At 45.0% G+C, this 19801-nt stretch overlaps 1 protein-coding gene across 1 annotated transcript in view; it reads right to left on the reverse strand.

Moving 5' to 3' along the window:
* Positions 1–19801, reverse strand: part of tmprss13a (transmembrane serine protease 13a) — a 52160-nt gene that overhangs the window by 30637 nt on the left and 1722 nt on the right. Inside the window, exons 2-7 of the mRNA XM_084316962.1 lie at positions 13962–14139; positions 10280–10399; positions 8302–8478; positions 7153–7279; positions 1333–1434; positions 236–279 (exon numbers count right to left, since the gene is read on the reverse strand). Of these exons, the coding sequence (XP_084173088.1) occupies positions 236–279; positions 1333–1434; positions 7153–7279; positions 8302–8478; positions 10280–10399; positions 13962–14139 (748 nt within the window). The remainder of the gene's footprint in view (positions 1–235; positions 280–1332; positions 1435–7152; positions 7280–8301; positions 8479–10279; positions 10400–13961; positions 14140–19801) is intronic.

Genomic DNA, 19801 nt, shown 5'->3' on the forward strand with positions numbered 1-19801 from the left:
TGGTGGTGATGTGGTTATAGTGGTAGTAGTGGTGTTGGTGGTGATAGTTGTGTTAGTGGTGATGTGGTAGTTGTGGTATAGTGGTAGTTGTGGTTAGTATAGTGGTAGTAATGGTGTTGGGGGGCATTCTGATATGCAATACACATCACACCAATGAAACGCTCAAAAGAAATCCTGTTTCTAGTGGTAGTGGAATAAGGCCACATGTCGGTGGGAACAGATGGAGGCTCCTCACCGACACACTGCAGGGAGACGGCCCTCTGGTCCGGACAAGAGGAGCTGCGCAGCAACAACAACAAGAAGCACAGGAGACATGTTGATTTCCCCCCCATTTTATAAATGACTCCAAAAACAACAAACAACCGCAGCCAACATGGCAGCGGTGATACACGTACGTCTGTCTCAAGACTAGTCCAGCATGTATCAACAAATGCGCATGTTGTTGTGAATTTACGTGTGCCATTATTACTCCAAATGTAATAATTGTGGAATATTACTATAATGAGCGGTATGTGTATGAACCAAGCATCTCACTGTAATGCACCTGTACTTTATTCGTGACAAATAAACTACTACTACACTGAACATAGAAGAATGAGTGTTGATGCCAACAGGGCAGATAAACCAGTCAACCCAACAATCCTACAGTTCCACATACCGTGTCACAATTACTGCCGTGACTTTCTTTGTGACACGAAGGTGGCCACAATGGCATCAGCGGAGAAGCGTTTTGCTCCAAGACATTTAAATAGATAATAAAAAACTATGACAATGTTTCAACCCTGCTGGGTGTCCCATTAGGTCTACATGAACAGACACCACGGGACTGAGGCACACGGCACAGAGAGCTTGCATGCTGTGCATTAGGCACAGTAAGACTAACGATACACACTAAACACATCACTAGCGGTTTAATACATGTACATGTTTTACTATAATCTTTGTTTTGCATATATATATATATTTGTTTTGTAAGGTTTTAAATTAGTACACTCATTCGAGTAGTGGAAAAGGGGTAGGATTAAATAAGTGTATACTTCTTCCTACTCCTTTTCGAACATGTAAATTGAGTTATGTTTTGCTTTTGTTTATTTATTTATTATTATTTCTTGAGATCAATGATTTGTTTCGATTTTATATTGTTTGTATTTATTTATTTACATGTTCGAAATAAAGATTTAAAAAAAAAATGTAATAAAAAAGAAAAATACTACTATTGGCGAAGATGAATAAAAAAATCTGCATTCATGCTGAGGTTAGGGGGGGAGACTATATGAATATTAAGACCGTGAAGGGGAAGATGAAATGCCTTAAGATTAGCATCACGTATACCTGACGTTGACCAGACCCTGAATGGGTAAGGAGGACGATCTGCTGTTGTTCACCATTAGACTCAAGGACTCCTGGGATTCCACCGCTTGGGTGACATAAGACCTGCGAGATCAAACAACGCATACACACACACACACACACACACACACACACACACACACACACACACACACACACACACACACACACACACACACACACACACACACACACACACACACAGACACACACACACACACACACACACACACAGAAAGAGTGAGAAAGCAGAGGACGGGGAGAAAAACATCAAGAGTCAGAGAGAAAACAATTGCTGAAGCGGTTTGAAAGCCATGCTGGCTATAGCTCCATCACTCCCGAGACCAGCCAGTGAGAGCCGCGGGCGATCAGTCAAGACGGTAACGGCGTTCCCCCGCAGCATGGCAGGGGTGCGTTGGTCGTCATGGGACGGGGTTGCACGCCGTGCACACAGGAATGCGCTGCACTCGACTGATGCGCCAAACTCGCCAAGTACCCACCTGGCTACTTTGCATAACAATAGCTCAGGTCGTCAGGTGTGTACTACAAATACATCCTCAGATACATTCACACAAAACTTGTGAATTAAATGAGTTACATTCGATTCCTAGAGGCAATTAGGCATCGTCTTTAGTCTGTGTACTGTGCACGCAAGGGAACATTCATGCGCATGCGCGGGAGCACGTGGCGTCCTTAAAACACAGTGCAACCAGGTATGACATCACCAAGCACCACTGGCAGCAGGCAGGGGTGCGTTGGTGATTTCAAAGCTGGTTGCACTGTGTTTTAATGACGCAGCCACGTGCATGCGTGCTCCCCGCGCATGTGCATAAATGTTCCCTTGCGTGCGATGTGTGAATGTATCGGAGCACGTATTTGAACACACCTGACGACCTGCGCTATTGTTATGCAAATGTGCCAGGTGGGTACTTAGCGAGTTGGCACATTAGTCGAGTGCAGCGCATTCCTGTGTGCACATCCGTGCATGTGTGCGTGTTTCTGCTCACAGAGCCGGTTGCTCGGCGTGCAACCCCGTCCCATGAGCAACGCACCCCTGCGCGCTCTCTAGCTGGTGGATGAGATGTGGCTCCAAACCCAAAACCCTCCAATGTACAGTCCCCGGACCCCCCCACCCCCGCCTACCCAACCCCAGCATCTAGGAGGAGCGGCTGATCTGTGGGCCGGCTTGCGTCTTTCCATGCCGACGGCTCTTGTCGAGCAGGGTCTGGATTCTCAGCCGCGCCCGAGATCAGCATTCGGCGTACGCCAACAACATCGCACAACACGTCATTTAATAAAATGTTGAACATTTGGAGATACTAGTCATTGCTCGACGATATTTCAGTATTCTGGTTACAGTACATTGCTTGATATACTGCAGCCCTCATCTACTCCATTTGCGGGTCAGTTGATAAAGACCTATATGCTGCGTCTATCGTTTAGTCACTCTGTGAGGCGCTTTCCTGGTGTAAACTACTAACCAGTCCATCGCAGTCAACCAGCACCTGCTAACGGGTCTGACCCTTTAGCTCAGCTGGTTGGTTAGTGTAAACTACAGTCAACCAGCACCTGCTGACGGGTCTGACCCTTTAGTTCAGCGGGTTAGTGTAAACTACAGTCAACCAGCACCTGCTAACGGGTCTGACCCTTTAGCTCAGCTGGTTGGTTAGTGTAAACTACAGTCAACCAGCACCTGCTGACGGGTCTGACCCTTTAGCTCAGCTGGTTAGTGTAAACTACAGTCAACCAGCACCTGCCAACAGGTCTGACCCTTTATCTCAGCTGGTTAGTGTAAACTACAGTCAACCAGCACCTGCTAACAGGTCTGACCCTTTATCTCAGCTGGTTAGTGTAAACTACAGTCAACCAGCACCTGCCAACGGGTCTGAACCCTTTAGCTCAGCTGGTTAGTGTAAACTACAGTCAACCAGCACCTGCTAACGGGTCTGACCCTTTAGCTCAGCTGGTTAGTGTAAACTACAGTCAACCAGCACCTGCTGACGGGTCTGACCCTTTAGCTCAGCTGGTTAGTGTAAACTACAGTCAACCAGCACCTGCTAACTGGTCTGACCCTTTATCTCAGCTGGTTAGTGTAAACTACAGTCAACCAGCACCTGCTAACGGGTCTGACCCTTTAGCTCAGCTGGTTAGTGTAAACTACAGTCAACCAGCACCTGCTAACGGGTCTGACCCTTTAGCTCAGCTGGTTGGTTAGTGTAAACTACAGTCAACCAGCACCTGCTAACAGGTCTGACCCTTTAGCTCAGCTGGTTAGTGTAAACTACAGTCAACCAGCACCTGCCAATGGGGCTGACCCTTTAGCTCAGCTGGTTAGTGTAAACTACAGTCGACCAGCACCTGCTAACGGGTCTGACCCTTTAGCTCAGCTGGTTAGTGTAAACTACAGTCAACCAGCACCTGCCGACGGATCTGACCCTTTAGCTCAGCTGGTTAGTGTAAACTACAGTCAACCAGCACCTGCTAACGGGTCTGGCCCTTTAGCTCAGCTGGTTAGTGTAAACTACAGTCGACCAGCACCTGCTAACGGGTCTGACCCTTTAGCTCAGCTGGTTAGTGTAAACTACAGTCAACCAGCACCTGCTAACGGGTCTGACCCTTTAGCTCAGCTGGTTAGTGTAAACTACAGTCGACCAGCACCTGCTAACGGGTCTGACCCTTTAGCTCAGCTGGTTAGTGTAAACTACAGTCGACCAGCACCTGCCAACGGGTCTGACCCTTTAGCTCAGCTGGTTAGTGTAAACTACAGTCAACCAGCACCTGCTGAGGGGTTGGACCCTTTAGCTCAGCTGGTTAGTGTAAACTACAGTCGACCAGCACCTGCTAACTGGTCTGACCCTTTAGCTCAGCTGGTTAGTGTAAACTACAGTCAACCACCACCTGCTAACGGGTCTGAACCCTTTAGCTCAGCTGGTTAGTGCGGCCGCTTGTGGATCCTATGGTCCCAGGTTCAAATCCACTCGGTTACACTGGCATTAAGATCCAATCTAGGTGATCATTACACCGCCACTGTGAAATCCCTTTAATTTAGAGTCTACAACTACATTTCAAATGCTTCCCGTCAGTCAGAATGGAGGCGCATCACACTAAATGAGAGAGAGAGAGAGAGAGAGAGAGAGAGAGGGAGAGAGAGAGAGAGAGAGAGACCTGAAAGGATGTGACAGAGTTGACTCATTATCTAACGTTACAACTAACCTAAAGTTAGTTTAGGTTAGTTGTAACGTTAGATAATGTACAAAATAAACGTATTTCCGCTGCTATAGACGTCGCTCTTTTATTTTGAAACCCCCCCGACCGGAAGTCATTGCCCTCGTTATTTTCTTTAGTGTCCGCCCGGTTCTGTGTTTGTTGGTTAGCTCCGTTAGCTAGCAGCATATCAAGATCAACCATGGGAATACTGTTTTCTAAATTGGGGAGGCTTTTAATCGTCAAGGTAAGAGGATTTTAAGTCATGGTATCCATAAACTTCAATCGGTTCGGATCCTTTGAATAAAATGAGAATGTAAACAAACACAGCGTCACGTTGAAATCACTGACTGCGCCCCGAGAGGAGTGGTTCGGCAATAAATAGTTCCGAGTATATTTGCTTAGAAAACGTAATTGTCGAATTCAATTATTTTGTATTTCTCCATGTGGTAAATACACAGGTAACAACATGTTTACAGGAACGTTTTGGAGTTGTATTTGGAGTGTATTTCGTGACTGTAGGGCACTGTAGGGAACGTCAGGGTACAAGTCTGACCCACTTCCAGTGATGAAGCTAAGCTACGCTAACGGAGCGGCTGTTCCCTAACACCTAATGCATGCACAGAGAAGAAAAAAGTATGCATCTTCTTGTCTAACTCCAGGGTAGATGGCAAATAAGCTAATTTCCCAAAATGTTGGAGTTTTCCTTTAAGGCAACTACCAGACCTCCAAATGTGGTCCGAGTGATGGGATCTCAGTGCCTCCTCAGTGCGTCTCGGGTGCGTTCCCGCCTGCTAACAGTCCACTTGTGATCGGATCACCCAGATTGGATCTTAATTCCAGGTAAAAACAGCCTCTGTGTTACAGAAAACTGGGCCAATTTGTCTAAAACATAATAAAGGCGGCTTTAGCTTAACCAGCGTTCGCTTGCCAGCAGGTTGTAATACTAGAATGGTATCAACGCAATCGAAATAGAAAACAGCCACGAAATCGAACAATGATGGGTGTCTCCGCTAACAAGGACGATGCCCAAACACCATTTTGCTGTTCCTCAAAAGATGGGAGTCTTTTCTTTGTGCCTTCAGAGTCCCCCGAGACTTATTCCCTCTCTCCACTAATTTCCCAAGAGTTAAGCTGTAGCCCTATTTTCAGAAATTTCGCCTAAAGGTTCATGCCCAAGTAAATGGAAGATTGCTCCACTTCTACAAGGTCAATTAGCATGTTCTTGGTATCTAGGAACATCTAGGGACCTGGGGGCATGTACTCTCAGTCTTATTATCCCAGAAATATTGTGTCCGTTACTAGGCTTGAGTAAATTGTGATGAAACAATGGAGAATATAAATGATCTTTTCTTTTTGCATCTTTGCCGGTGAATAACGCCATCTTACAATTGTGCCGAAACCGAGGTCACTCACTGAGCTCATTCACCACCTTCTTGAGATCAAGTGAAGGATTCGTAGATACAGTAATAAATTATAATCCATTTGAATTATACATTCAAAATTGACCTTATTATGGCCAAATCATACCTCTATGGATAGGTGGAAAAGCTCCTCCTTCCAATGGCAGTGTTACATCTGGATTTAGTCATTTCCTTGCGGTTTTACGATAAAAGAGCGATAGAATTTTTCCGATAAATTCTTATTTTCTGTAAATCTTAAAAACATCGGTAAACAAACGTAGTGCTTAAAATATACACTTTGACTGCCGTTTTGATAGGGTTAAGGTCTTTAACTCTTGGCTACATTTAAAAAAGAAACACAACATTAATTAATACGGTCTGTATTGATCGATTTATGATTAAAAACAGCAGGGTCCCCCAATTGCTTAACAGGTTAACCCATTCACTGCCACACAACAGCCGGTTAACCCTTTCACTGTGACAATACAGAAGGTTAGCCCTTTACTATCGCACAACCGACGGCGATGCTCCATCATTAGCTCCGCGGATGCGGAGCTAATGATGCTAATGATGGAGCATCGCCGTCGGTTGATAGTAAAGGGCTAACCTTCTGTATCGTCACAGTGAAAGGGTTAACCGGCTGTCGTGTGGCAGTGAAAGGGTTAAGAGACCTCCTTACTTTAATTCGGCGTTGGAATGGCCGCTCACCAGCATGTAAAGTCTTTTATATGAATTATAATCCACGGCGATCCGGCCCATGTTGACGTTCTGTTTGTCCATACACCCAGAGAGTGCAATAAATACAAGCTACACGCTTTGAAGAAACTCCTACAGTGTTTTTTTTTTTTTACTCGATTACTCGAACGGTTTCCCGACTTCTGTGAACTCGGTACATTCCCACGAACACATCCAAAATGGGGCGACAGTGGCCCGGGGAGGTAGAGCAGTCGTCTGGTAATCCGGAGGTTCCCGGTTCGATTCCCGCTCCTCCCAGGCAGCGTGTCGAAGTGTCCTTGAGCAAAGACTCTTAACCTCTAACTGCTCCCGATGGAGCAGGTTGGCACCTTGCATGGTCGCCTCTGCCGTTAGTGTGCGAAACGGTAAAATTGTAAAGCGCGTTGGATGGTGGTGGTTTTCAGGCAGAGTTGATCATGTGAATGTAGGTTGAACTGGCTGAGAAGTGGCCGTTGTTTACCTTCTGAAGCCCAGCTGTTCACACGTCTGGTCTGCGTAGGTTCGATCCCAGCCCTGGTAACACACTGGCAGGAAGCGGCCATCCTGAGAGGTCTTGACCTGCAGACCACCACCCTCACTGAACCTCACTGAGCAGGAGAGAGAGAGGGGATTGTGTTTATCATTTATGTTTTCATATCGCGTTTTCAATAACATTACAATACAACTTCCGTGTCCAATAGATCCATTGTGTGTATTATATATTCCATTGTGTTCCGTACAAACCATTGCAATTAGCAAGCCCCTATGTAAGAACTCACCACCTGGCTTTTGTTGACAGAGATCTCCATTATTATCTTGAGTCTATATAAATGGAGTACAGTAACTATTCCAGCTCCAGTAATGGCAGGGATCAGGATATGATCCATTATTAGGTGTGTATGGCGACTGTCCAAACATTTACGTAGTCACAGAGAGACTAAAATGTGGGAAATAATTATACCTGCCCAGACGCGCTGCTTGTCATGAACTCACTGCTCCAGGTCGATACTGCGTTTGGTTATTTTATTGAAGTTAAAACAGTTCGTATAGTAGCGTCATAATAAAGTGAGGCAGGGAAATAGGCGGGGAACTGTACATTGGAGGGGGTTGGGGTGGGTTTGGACATTTACAGGGGCCAGTCTCCCCGTAGGTGCTCTTTTAGAGAGGTTTTGAAGGTGGGTAGTGATTCACATTCCTTTACAGGGATGTCCGATATTATCGGCCGATATCGGCATTAAAATGTAATATCGGAAATTATCGGTTTTCAAAAAAATATATAAAAAATATGCGTTTGTTACATTTATTTAACCTTTACTTACCCAGGCAAGCAAGTAAGAACAAATTCTTATTTTATTCATTGTGAAAACTAAAAGTATGCATAATGTTGTGTTTTTGGGGGGGGAAACCCCGCATATATCGGTATCGGTTGATATCGGTATCAGAAATTAAGAGTTGGACAATATCGGTATATCGGTAACATCCCTATTTTACAGCTGTGGGTAGGGCGTTCCATATTGTTGTGGGATAATGGCGTAGTCCCTTGTTTGTGAATGGCGTAACCATAACAACCCATGTTGTCTATACCCGTCACCAACATTAGGTATAAGTGTGTGTGTGTGTGCGCTCTCACCACAGTTGGTCTCGTCGGTGCCCAGCTGGCAGTCTCTCAGGGCGTCACACTTGACTGTGGAGTTGGAGCAGGTGTCGTGCGTCGGGACGGAGGACTGGTCGTCGTCTCCCGTGTCAACATCGTTGTCGTCCGCGCCGTAGAAGAACGGCGTCGTCGCCAACCTGGTACCGTAACGCACTGGAGAGAGAGAGAGACAGAGAGACGGAGAGAGAGAGAGAGAGAGGAGAGGAGAGGAGAGGAGAGGAGAGGAGAGGAGAGGAGAGGAGAGGAGAGGAGAGGAGAGGAGAGGGAGAGAGAGAGAGAGAGACAGAGAGAGAGAGAGAGAAAAAGAGAGATGGAGAAAGAGAGAGAGACAGAGACAGACAAAGACAGAGAGAGAGAGAGAGCGACAGAGAGAGAGAGAGCGACAGAGAGAGAGAGAGCGACAGAGAGAGAGAGAGACAGAGAGAGAGAGACGTATGCGTTTTAATTTATTGTTATCCTCGCTCGTCTAAATCGTTATGATTGTGTATGCCTTTTTTTTGTGTGCTTAATTCCGTGTGTGTACACTCGAGGCAACCTCTGGTGCCTTTCGAGTTTAAATATAGTTTGAAGTGAAATGAAAAAATAGAACAGTGCTTTGCTTCTCATTTATCTTTTGATGACATTCGATGCGAGTGTATGAGAACCATTTCATTATGCGTTGCCCCTCAGTTGCCTTTGGAGTATAAATAGTATGATTTAGTTAGAGTATAATAAAATAAAATTAATACAATTATATAGTATAATATATAGAAGTATAATATAGAATAATACATTATATAATAGAACAGTTGTGTGTGTTGTGAGTGTATAAATGAATGAACCTCAGTAAATATGCTATTTAACCGATAGATACACAACATTTATTTATTTATGTTAATTTAATTGTGTTGATATTTTCATTTCTGCAAAATAAGTACAGTATGTACATTTTGTTTGGTTTGGTAAACATTGCACTATAACAGTCTACTGTAAGAGTTTTCTTCCCGTTCCTTTCGGCCATGGAATTTAGTGGATCATATTAAGTGAACTATATGTACTGAAGAAAGACACTGTTGGAATGTAACAATTCCATCTACGAATAAATAAAAATGAAAAATTATGAGTTGAAATCAAGGTTTGAAATTAAATGTATAGGCCTAGAGAGGGAGGTTTGCCCTGAGTGGGAGGTTCGAAGGCGAAGGGTCAAAGTGGGTATCAAACAGGAGGGAAGAGTGTCAAGGTTTTAAACTGTGGATACCAAACAGAGAAGGCAAAGATGACTTTAAACTGTTAAAACAGTAATCCAGAACTATTTCATTGCACTGTAAAAAACTGATTCGATATGTCTGCACTTTATGTCCTCATTTCATGTCTATTCTACTACTTATTGCACTGCACTATTTTACTCTGTCTATTCTATCTTACTCTTTTTATTATTGTCTATTTTTAAAACTGAATCAAACTATAAACCGGTAAATGTCCAACCCAACCCCCTCCAATGTACAGTTTCTTCCCCCTCGAATGTATATATATTTTTTTATGATCTCTTTATATTTGTATCTTGCATGTCATAAATGTCTGGATGTAACAGTACTGTATATCTGTATGTCGTGTATGTCATAAATGTCATGATAAATTGAAAATGGGGGACCCTGATGTAAACGAGACGAACGTCTTTCTCTGGTCTGCATCCCCTTAACAATTGTTTGTATCGAGCCGTACTGCACCCATTCTCCAATATGTTAATACAGTTTTCAATCAAATCAATCAATCAATCAAAGCCTGTTGGGAAGTTAGATGGCCTGTTGGGAAGTTGGATCCCAATGTGAAAAACTGTGATTTTATATGTCTGCACTTTATGTGCTCATCTTATGCCCGTCTTGTTGTGAAGCACTTTGAGCTGGACTTTTTGTATGAAAGGTGCTATACAAATAAAGTGTATTATTATTATTATTATTATTATTATTATTATTACCTCCGAGCCAGATGGCCAGGGCCAGGGCGACGAGCAGCAGTAGAGTGCCCCCCACTGAGCCACTGTAGCACCGCCTGGGTTGGCTGCTGCCACAACACCCGCTCTTCTTACTGCTGCGGGCTGAGGACACGACAGAGACAACAAATCAACACAAATACAAACTCACTTCATGAATCGTCAATACAAACAATTAGGGATGTCCGATATCATCGGCCGATATTGGCATTCAAATGTGTGTATTATATATTCCATTGTGTTCCATACAAACCCATTGCAATTATCAAGCCCCTATGTGTAAGAACTCACCACCTGGCTTTTGTTGACAGAGATCTCTATATTATCTTGAGTCTATATAAATGGAGTACAGTAACTATTCCAGCTCCAGTAATGGCAGGGATCAGGATATGATCCATTATTAGGTGTGTATGGCGACTGTCCAAACATTTACGTAGTCACAGAGAGACTAATAAATGTGGGAAATAATTATACCGGCCCAGACGCGCCGCTTGTCATGAACTCACTGCTCCAGGTCGATACTGCGTTTGGTTATTTTATTGAAGTTAAAACAGTTCGTATAGTAGCGTCATAATAAAGTGAGGCAGGGGGCGGCTACATGGCGTAGTGGGCAAGGCGCTCGCCACGAAATGCTGGAGACGCTGGGCTCGTCAGTTCGAGCCCAGCGCTCCACATTTGCTTTCAGTTTAGCTGGTCGTCCGTACTAATACACATTGGCCGTATTAGGGGGTGGGAAACTGATGGGTGGGGATCGGGCGTTGTGGACAGCGACTCCTACAGGTCGGTTGGTGCGCCTGCGCAGTAGAATCAGGAAGTGTCGGGGGCAGCGTGAGCCTCCCACGCGTTACTCCTCGCCACTGAGATCGAGCTGCGCAGGTGAAAAGATGCGACTGCTGTTACCTCAAGTACCGGAGGGGACTTGTGCTATGTATGACTTAGTCCACATTGCAGCCGGCTTGTGGGAGGCAAGAAACAGCGTTCGTGACAGGGGAGGGTTGAATTGGATGATACGAAATTGGGATGGGAGAAAATATAGAAAAATGGGAGAAAAAGTGGATAAAAAAAAATAAAGTGAGGCAGGGAAATAGGCGGGGGTACATTGGAGGGGGTTGGGTTGGGTTTGGACATTTACAGGGGCCAGTTTCGAAGTGCAGTCTCCCCGTAGGTGCTCTTTTAGAGAGGTTTTGAAGGTGGGTAGTGATTCACATTCCTTTACAGGGATGTCCGATATTATCGGCCGATATCAGCATTAAAATGAAATATCGGAAATTATCGGTATCGGTTTTTAAAAAAAAATTAAAAATTGTTTGTTACATTTATTTAACCTTTATTTACCCAGGCAAGCAAGTAAGAACAAATTCTTATTTAATTTATTGTGAAAAGTATGCAGAACCTGAAATGATTCATTTTTTATTGCTTTATTTGTTTTAAACAAGACGATTTAGAAATGGGCAAATACATTGCGTTGGAACAGAGGGTGGAACACAAAAAACGGCAATGGCGTAACCACTACACCTCCCTATACTGTAGCGCCCCTGGGATTTGGGTCGGTTGGTCGGCCGAGCTGTCACTCTGCCAACCTGGGGCTGGGGGCGGCGACGCTATTGGTCGCGCAAGCCGAGGGTTGGCAGAGGGGAGGGGGCAGGGGCTGACCTGGAAAGGGTATATAAGAGGGTGTGTGGCACCTAAGGTGCGCTCTCTTATTTAGAATGTACATCTGACTGTGTGTACTCTTATTGTTATTTTAGATTTTTTACTATACCTAAATGTTTATTGTGAGCAATCTGTGACGCTGAATTTCCCTCGGGATCAATAAAGTACTGATATTCTAATCACAGTGTCCACAGGTGCCGACCGGAGATAACTTGTAAATCGAAAGTAACAGAGATGGATTTTTGATTCGGCGCACGACACAATCACCATATTAATTAGTCGTTTATTTCTCCGCATACGGTGTAGACGTTTCACCACAGCGGTGACGGCAGAAGCCAGGTGGGTCGTTAGCAGCAGCAGCGGACAGCCGGACACGGTGCGGGGGGGGGGGGGGGGGGGTTACTGTTCAAAGATATTTCGACAAGGACGGGCCGTGGTGAGGATCCAACCCGAGGCCTTCCGGAATTCAGATTATTTTATTTTATATGCCGAAAAACATGAGCTTGTTTTTCCTGGCTCCTCAGCCGTAGTAGATTTGTAAACATAGTACGCAACTTATATTCTATCTATACAAAATATAACTATGAGCAAGAACTGTAAATATAAACTATAAACTAGATTAGCTATACATAAACTATTAACTAAAACTATAAGCTAAACTGTAAAACTAAACATAATACACAACGTATATTCCATCTATACAAACTATATTATGCCAACTGTATAAATAGCTATACACTATAGACACTGTACAAGCAAAACTGTACATTGGAATATTGACAAAACCCTACTTGGTCATTTACTGTCCATTGGAGGGGGTTGGGTAAGGACATTTACAGGGGCCAGTTTCGAATTGCAGTAGGTGTTCTTTGAGAGTGGTTTTGAAAGTGGGTAGTGATTCACGTTCCTTTACAGCTTTGGGTAGGGCGTTCCACATTGATGTGGCATAATTGCGAAACGTGTTTAGTCCCTTGTTTGAGACGAATCTGGGTTTAACATGATTTGTGGAGCTCGCTCTGGTGTTGTGATCGTGGTATTCACTGACCTTTGGGAAGTATTTTGACATGTACATGGGTACCTTGGTCGTGTAGTGTATCTTGTAGACCAGGCCCATTGCAAGTTGCTGTACTCTGTCGTCTACTCTAAGCCATCCTAGGTTGTCAAAGTGGGCAGGGGTGAGGTGGGTTCTATAGGAGTAAGGTCAAGCAATAGTCTGACCAGTTTGTTTTGAGATGTTTGTAATTTTGTTTTTAGCGCCTTTCAGGTGCTTTGGTACCATTAGGTGCAAGCATAGTCGTAGTACCCTTGATTGAGTGCCAGAGTCTTCAGGGTATTCTTGTTTACCAGAGAGGAGATCCGGTACAAGAATCGAGTTCGTTGGTTGACTTTTTTTTTATTACATTGGATGCCATTTTGTCACAGGAAAGATTTGCCTCTAGGATGGAACCCACTGTAATTTCTTCTTTCCTTGTGACAATATTGTCACCCACTGTAACTGAGAACCGGTCGGTCTTGCTGAGTTTGTTATTTGAACCGAAGAGAATGGACTCTGTTTTGCCCATGTGTAATGATAGTTTGTTATCAGCGAGCCATATGCAGATGAGACTGTAGTAGCTGTTCAGTGTTCTGTTGGACCTGAGACTGTAGTAGCTGTTCAGTGTTCTGTTGGACCTGAGACTAGTAGCTGTTCAGTGTTCTGTTGGACCTGAGACTGTAGTAGCTGTTCAGTGTTCTGTTGGACCTGAGACTGTAGTAGCTGTTCAGTGTTCTGTTGGACCTGAGACTGTAGTAGCTGTTCAGTGTTCTGTTGGACCTGAGACTGTAGTAGCTGTTCAGTGTTCTGTTGGACCTGAGACTGTAGTAGCTGTTCAGTGTTCTGTTGGACCTGAGACTGTAGTAGCTGTTCAGTGTTCTGTTTGATGTGGACCCGATATCTGGTCAGCCGGTCCCTCTGACCACCAAGTTGTCCCAGCACAGAAATCACGAGGGTACATCATACTTGTACATTACTCACGTTTACTGGGCTGTGTGACGCAGACAGAGGCCGGCGCCAGGGGGTACTGGGGGAGATAGTGAGGCTGCTGGCTGGGTCCGGTCAGGCCCGGATCCCCCCCGTACGCTACCTCCTCATTGGGCTCGAGGGGAGGCTGGATCTGCACCCCAACTGAACAGTAGGGAGGAGGGGGCTCGTTCTGGAGGGAGGGAGGGGGAGGGAGAGAGAGAGAGAAGAGAGAGAAAGAGAGGGGCCATCAGGATTAGGATTGGGCACCGAGAACCGGTTCTAATAGGAACCGGTTCCTAACTTCCGGTTCTGTACCTCGTCCCATCTCTACATTGTATTGTAACTCAGTTACCTTTTCTCTACTTTGCATTGTATATATTGAACATTGTTGTTTACACTCGTTTACGTACTTTACTTTCTATTTTATACTTATCTATTTTATCTAGCACACTCTCAGGAGCTAAACAGAAAGAAGCATTTCATACAAAAGTATTCTGTATGACAACTAATAAAGAAACTTGAAAGAGAGAGCGAGAAAGAGAAAGAAAGGGTATAATCAGAAAGGTCTGTATTCTCTTAAGTTTACACTTACAAGGTCAAGGAATGTGATTTGGTTGTTTGGTGCGACATTAATGGACAGACAATTACGGTGGAATAAAATTAAATGGAATATAAACTAAATGAAAATAGAAGCACAATAGAATAGAATATGAAGGACCGCAATGGAAATAAGCTGTATTGCGTTTTAATCCTTTTGATAATGGTGGGCCTTATATGTATACTTGTATATAGGTTTCATTATCAATAAAGATCTCTATCTATCTATCTATCCATCCATCCATCTATCTAATAAAATAAAATGGGCCAGGGTTGTACAATTGTGCACGACATTGGTCAAGTATACACACTAATTAGAATAGAAATAACAATACAGTGGGATGGATCTTAAATCTCACAGGACATTGTGTCCAACGTGTTTTTAACGACGTCTCTGTCCTCTTAGGTGTGCGAGTTAGCACCGCCGCTCTCCCTCACAAGACATCAGAAGACCTCACAAGACTGCAACACAACACACACATCATCATTAGCGCCGGGCCTTGTAAACCCATTGTCTACACACACACACACACACACACACACTCTGGTCGCCACAGACACAAGAGGATGTTGTAAGAACTCACACCGCCTGAATAACCACAAAGACCCCCGGTGTATCCCGGCAACAGCAGCATCAGAAAGATCAATACCCCAGGTGGGTTTAACCCCTCATTTGCCTCATCTCTCTCCGCTCACGATGGCATCCACTCTCACTGTTTCCTTTCCCTCCTCCTCAGCGCTCAGGAGGCCCATCAACCAATCAGCTGTGGAGCTCGTCCAGGATCCCCCCCAACCCCCCCCCCCCCCCCCCCTCCTCATGGGTGAGACTATCGTCGCTAAGGGAGAAAGGAGGGTGGGTGCCATGGGGACCATGCAGCAACGGTGTGGTCCCGTAGACGTCTGGCCTCCTGCCCCCCCCCCCCCCCCCCCCCCCCCCGCCACCCCATCAGCAGCTAACGGGTGATTTGTGATCCGCATATAAATGATAAATGGCTGCATTTATATGACTCTTTTATCCAAAGCGCTTTACAATATGTTCCTCACATTCACCCATTCATTCACACATTAACACACACACACACACTGACGGTGGAGGGGACCGTGCGAGGTGCCAACCTGCTCATCGGGAGCAGTTAGGGGGTTAAAAGTGTCTTGCTCAAGGACACTTTGACACACGCTGCCCGGGAATCGAACCGGGAACCCAATCCACTGTCGGCCCCCACCAGTCAGATAAAGAGTATAGCATCCCCTCTGGGCGAGCAGAGAGAATGAAGAAATAATGATGACACAGAGTCCCCCCCCCCCCCCCCCCTCTCCCTCTTTTAAAATCACCCCGTCTCTGCATCTTTATCTCCCTCCCTCACTACAGGACATTTGACTCTTACCAGGGCCACCAGGAGAGCACAGAACATAATTAACTGCCACACTACAGAAGGTCAACCCTTTACCATCACACTACAGACGGTTGTCGTGTGGTATAGTGAAAGGGTTTAACCCTTTGTCGTGTGGCAGTGAAAGGGTTTTAACCTTCCGTATTGTCGCAGTGAAAGGGTTAACCATTTGGTAGTGTGGCAGTGAAAGGGTTAATTAAGGACAGTACACCCCCCCCCCCCGCGATACAGGAGTCTGAAAGCCAGGACTACGAGACTGACAAAACATTTTCTACCCACAGGCCATCAGGGTTATTGTGATATGCCAGCTCCCCCCACTTGAATCTCTCTCACCTCCCCCTTCATACCAAAGTGACCTTGCACATCATTTACTGCTCACTTATACTCCCCTACATTTCTTACTGTGTGGAAGTATGGGGGTCGACATTTAAAAAAGGACAGTAAATCCAATAGTCTTACTGCAAAAGCGGGCCATTCGGAACCTTTTCAAGGCTGGTTACTATATGAACACACAAATCCATGGTTTATAAAGTCTCATATTATGATATTTAACGATTTGGTTTATTATAAAACTATGCAAATAATGTACAGAGCTAAAGCAAAGTTACTCCCAGACGGGGTGCAAAGGTTTTTTTTCTCAATACATGAAAGAAAATATGATTTGAGAGATATTTGTAAATTTACTGTTCAAAAAGCTAAGAAAGGGATTAAAAGGAGGTGTATTTCTATTATTGGGGTTAACTTGTGGAACAATGGTGATATACAGTTAAGAATGAGTCATTCGCTTTTGGTTTTTAAGAAAATAGTTTGTAAAGCTATTTTTGAAGGGTGAATAATACTGTTTTTTTTCCATTTTCTTTTAGAATACTGTTTTGGAGTCTTACTTTTTGTTAAGAATATAGGACAGGCATATATAAGCATTATGCTTCAGTCTGTACCCTTTCAGTCACTGTAAAATCAAATATTGTTAAATGATGGTGTATATTGTATTGTGTGAGATGACTGAATAAACTACTACTACTACCACCACTACTGCTACTGCCGCTACCACTACTACTACCTCGCTCTACCAAACTTGTTTTCGAAGGAGTCGCCTGTTCGCAGCACTTGAACCTCTCCATACGTTATGTGACTGAACCCGTTTGGTGGAATGTCTGCGTTCATCCTGATCGTTCACAGACACATTGTAAGCTATGGTTCGGCACAAACAAGGGACTGAACACGTTTCGCAATTATGCCACAACAATGTGGAACACCGGGCGGCTGGGTGGCGTAGCGGAGATTGCGCTCGTCACCAATGCAAGAGACTCCGGTCTCGACTCCCCGATTCAGATTCAGAGTTTTTATTTGCCACATGGAAGCAATACAATCATACAGTTTTCATACAAAATCATAAAGAGTCAGCATTGCCTGCGGCTTGGGCCAGTCGTCATACTATCTCAATTGGCAGAGGTAGCGGGTGGAAAGTCGATGGGTGGTAATCTGGACGTTGTGGACAGCGACTCCTACAGGTCGGTTGGGTGACGCCTGTACAGCAGAGACAGGAAGTATCGGGGGCAGCGTGAGCCTCCCACGCGTTACTCCTCGCCACTGAGAGATCGCGCTGTTCAGGTGAAAAGATGCGACAGGCTGCCTCCTCGTGTACCGGAGGGGACACGTGATGCAAGGCTTCTATCCTCACTACAGCCGACCAGTGGGAGGCATAGTCTAGCAACGTTCAAGACAGGGGAGAATTGGCGATACGAAATTGGGATGGGAGAAAAATAGAAAATAAGGAAAGAAAGTGGATAAAAAAAAAGAAACGATGTGGAACGCCCTACCCACAGCCGTAAGGGAATGTGAATCCCTACCCACCTTCAAAACCGCCCTCAAAGAGCACCTACGGGTGGCTGCAATTCAAAACTGGCCCCCGTAAATGTCCAAACACCCCCACCCACCCAACCCCCTCCTAATGTACAGTTTCCTCGCCCCTCTAATGTATATAGTTTCTGTTAGGATCTCTGGTAAACAGTACTGTATATTGGGCCGCACTGCTAACGGGCCGCACTGCTAACGGGCCGCACTGACCAGCTGAGCTAAAGGGTCAGACCCGTTAGCAGGTGCTGGTTGACTGTAGTTTACACTAACCAGCTGAGCTAAAGGGCCAGACCCGTTAGCAGGTGCTGGTTGACTGTAGTTTACACTAACCAGCTGAGCTAAAGGGTCAGACCCGTTAGCAGGTGCTGGTTGACTGTAGTTTACACTAACCAGCTGAGCTAAAGGGTCAGACCTGTTAGCAGGTGCTGGTTGACTGTAGTTTACACACTAACCAGCTGAGCTAAAGGGCCAGACCCGTTAGCAGGTGCTGGTTGACTGTAGTTTACACTGACCAGCTGAGCTAAAGGGCCAGACCCGTTAGCAGGTGCTGGTTGACTGTAGTTTACACTAACCAGCTGAGCTAAAGGGCCAGACCCGTTAGCAGGTGCTGGTTGACTGTAGTTTACACTAACCAGCTGAGCTAAAGGGTCAGACCCATTAGCAGGTGCTGGTCGACTGCGACCCGACTCATCCATAGTTTTCACTAGTAACAAAAGCTAACTCTACTGAGATTATAATCTCTAAAGATCAGCTCGGATTCAATCAGACTATAGAGAATGAAAAGTGGGCGGGGGGGGGGGGGGGTCAGACAGTCGCCATGGTTACTGGTCGCCACTTACATCAATTGGTATAGAAATGTCTGCAAAATGTCAAAAACGGAGAAAGGGATGAAAATAAAAGATAGGATGGGGTTTCTTCCGTGACATTTTCTGTGGCAGCTCCTCACAAGATATCTTTTAACTAAAAAAAATCCACCTGTCAACAAAGTAATCCTCACAGAATGGCGGCTTAACCCCCCGTAGAAACCGTCTAAGTCCTCCGCCCCACTTCACATCGTCCATTATAAGAAGAATCAACGAGCAATAATGACCCAAGATTCATGATGCAATTTCGTCCTTAAAAAAGGAGGAGATAAACAATGACACTACAGGTATTACCTGTGATTTGATTTGTAGACGTAGGAAGTCGTGTGTATTGGGGCATGATGGGGGAGCCTGCAAGCCTGGGGGACGTCAAACATTCACCTCAACAAATAAACGGTACATTTATATAGTACTTTTATCCAAAGCGCTTTACAATTTTGTTCCTCACATTTGACCCATTCACTCACACACTGACGGCGGAGGCGACCATGCAAGGAAGTGCCAACCTGCCCATCCGGAGCAATTAGGGGGTTAAGTGTCTTGCTCAAGGACACATCGACACACGACCCGGGAATCGAACCGGGAACCTCCGGATTACCAGACCGACTGCTCTACCTCCCCACTGTCGCCCCCAAATACCTAGCTGCTTCTACACTTCTTCAATCAATATCTGAAAAATATAAAAACACTAACCTTCTTACTGTCCTCTACCATCATGCACTCTTCCTACTACACTAATATGTCTTTACTACTAACTAGCACCCAAGTTTCAGCACTGTTTGATGCACATTGTCACTCAGCTGTAAGAGTTGTACCCTTCCTGCTGACTTGTTGTCGTACAGAACCTGTAAGTGACCTTGGATAAAAGCGTTTCAGCCAAATGACTAAATGTAAATAATCATCTCGACGACTATAGTGCCTTGCAAAACCCCATACTCTGGCTTCCCCATATACTGTTGTGATTCCTTTGTGTTTTTAATGAGGTCACACCTTGATAAGGGAAGAGGGAAAAAAACAGCAAACGCCTTTCAACAAAGACAGGAATTAACATGTCACGATGACACAGAGGAGACTCCTCGGTTGACATGGTAACACTTTTTTTTCCCCGACCCTTCATAAGATTGTTTCTATAGCCCCGGCGATC

Source organism: Notolepis coatsorum (genome assembly GCF_963971535.1).
Source record: "Notolepis coatsorum genome assembly, chromosome: 1".
NCBI lineage: Eukaryota > Metazoa > Chordata > Actinopteri > Aulopiformes > Paralepididae > Notolepis > Notolepis coatsorum.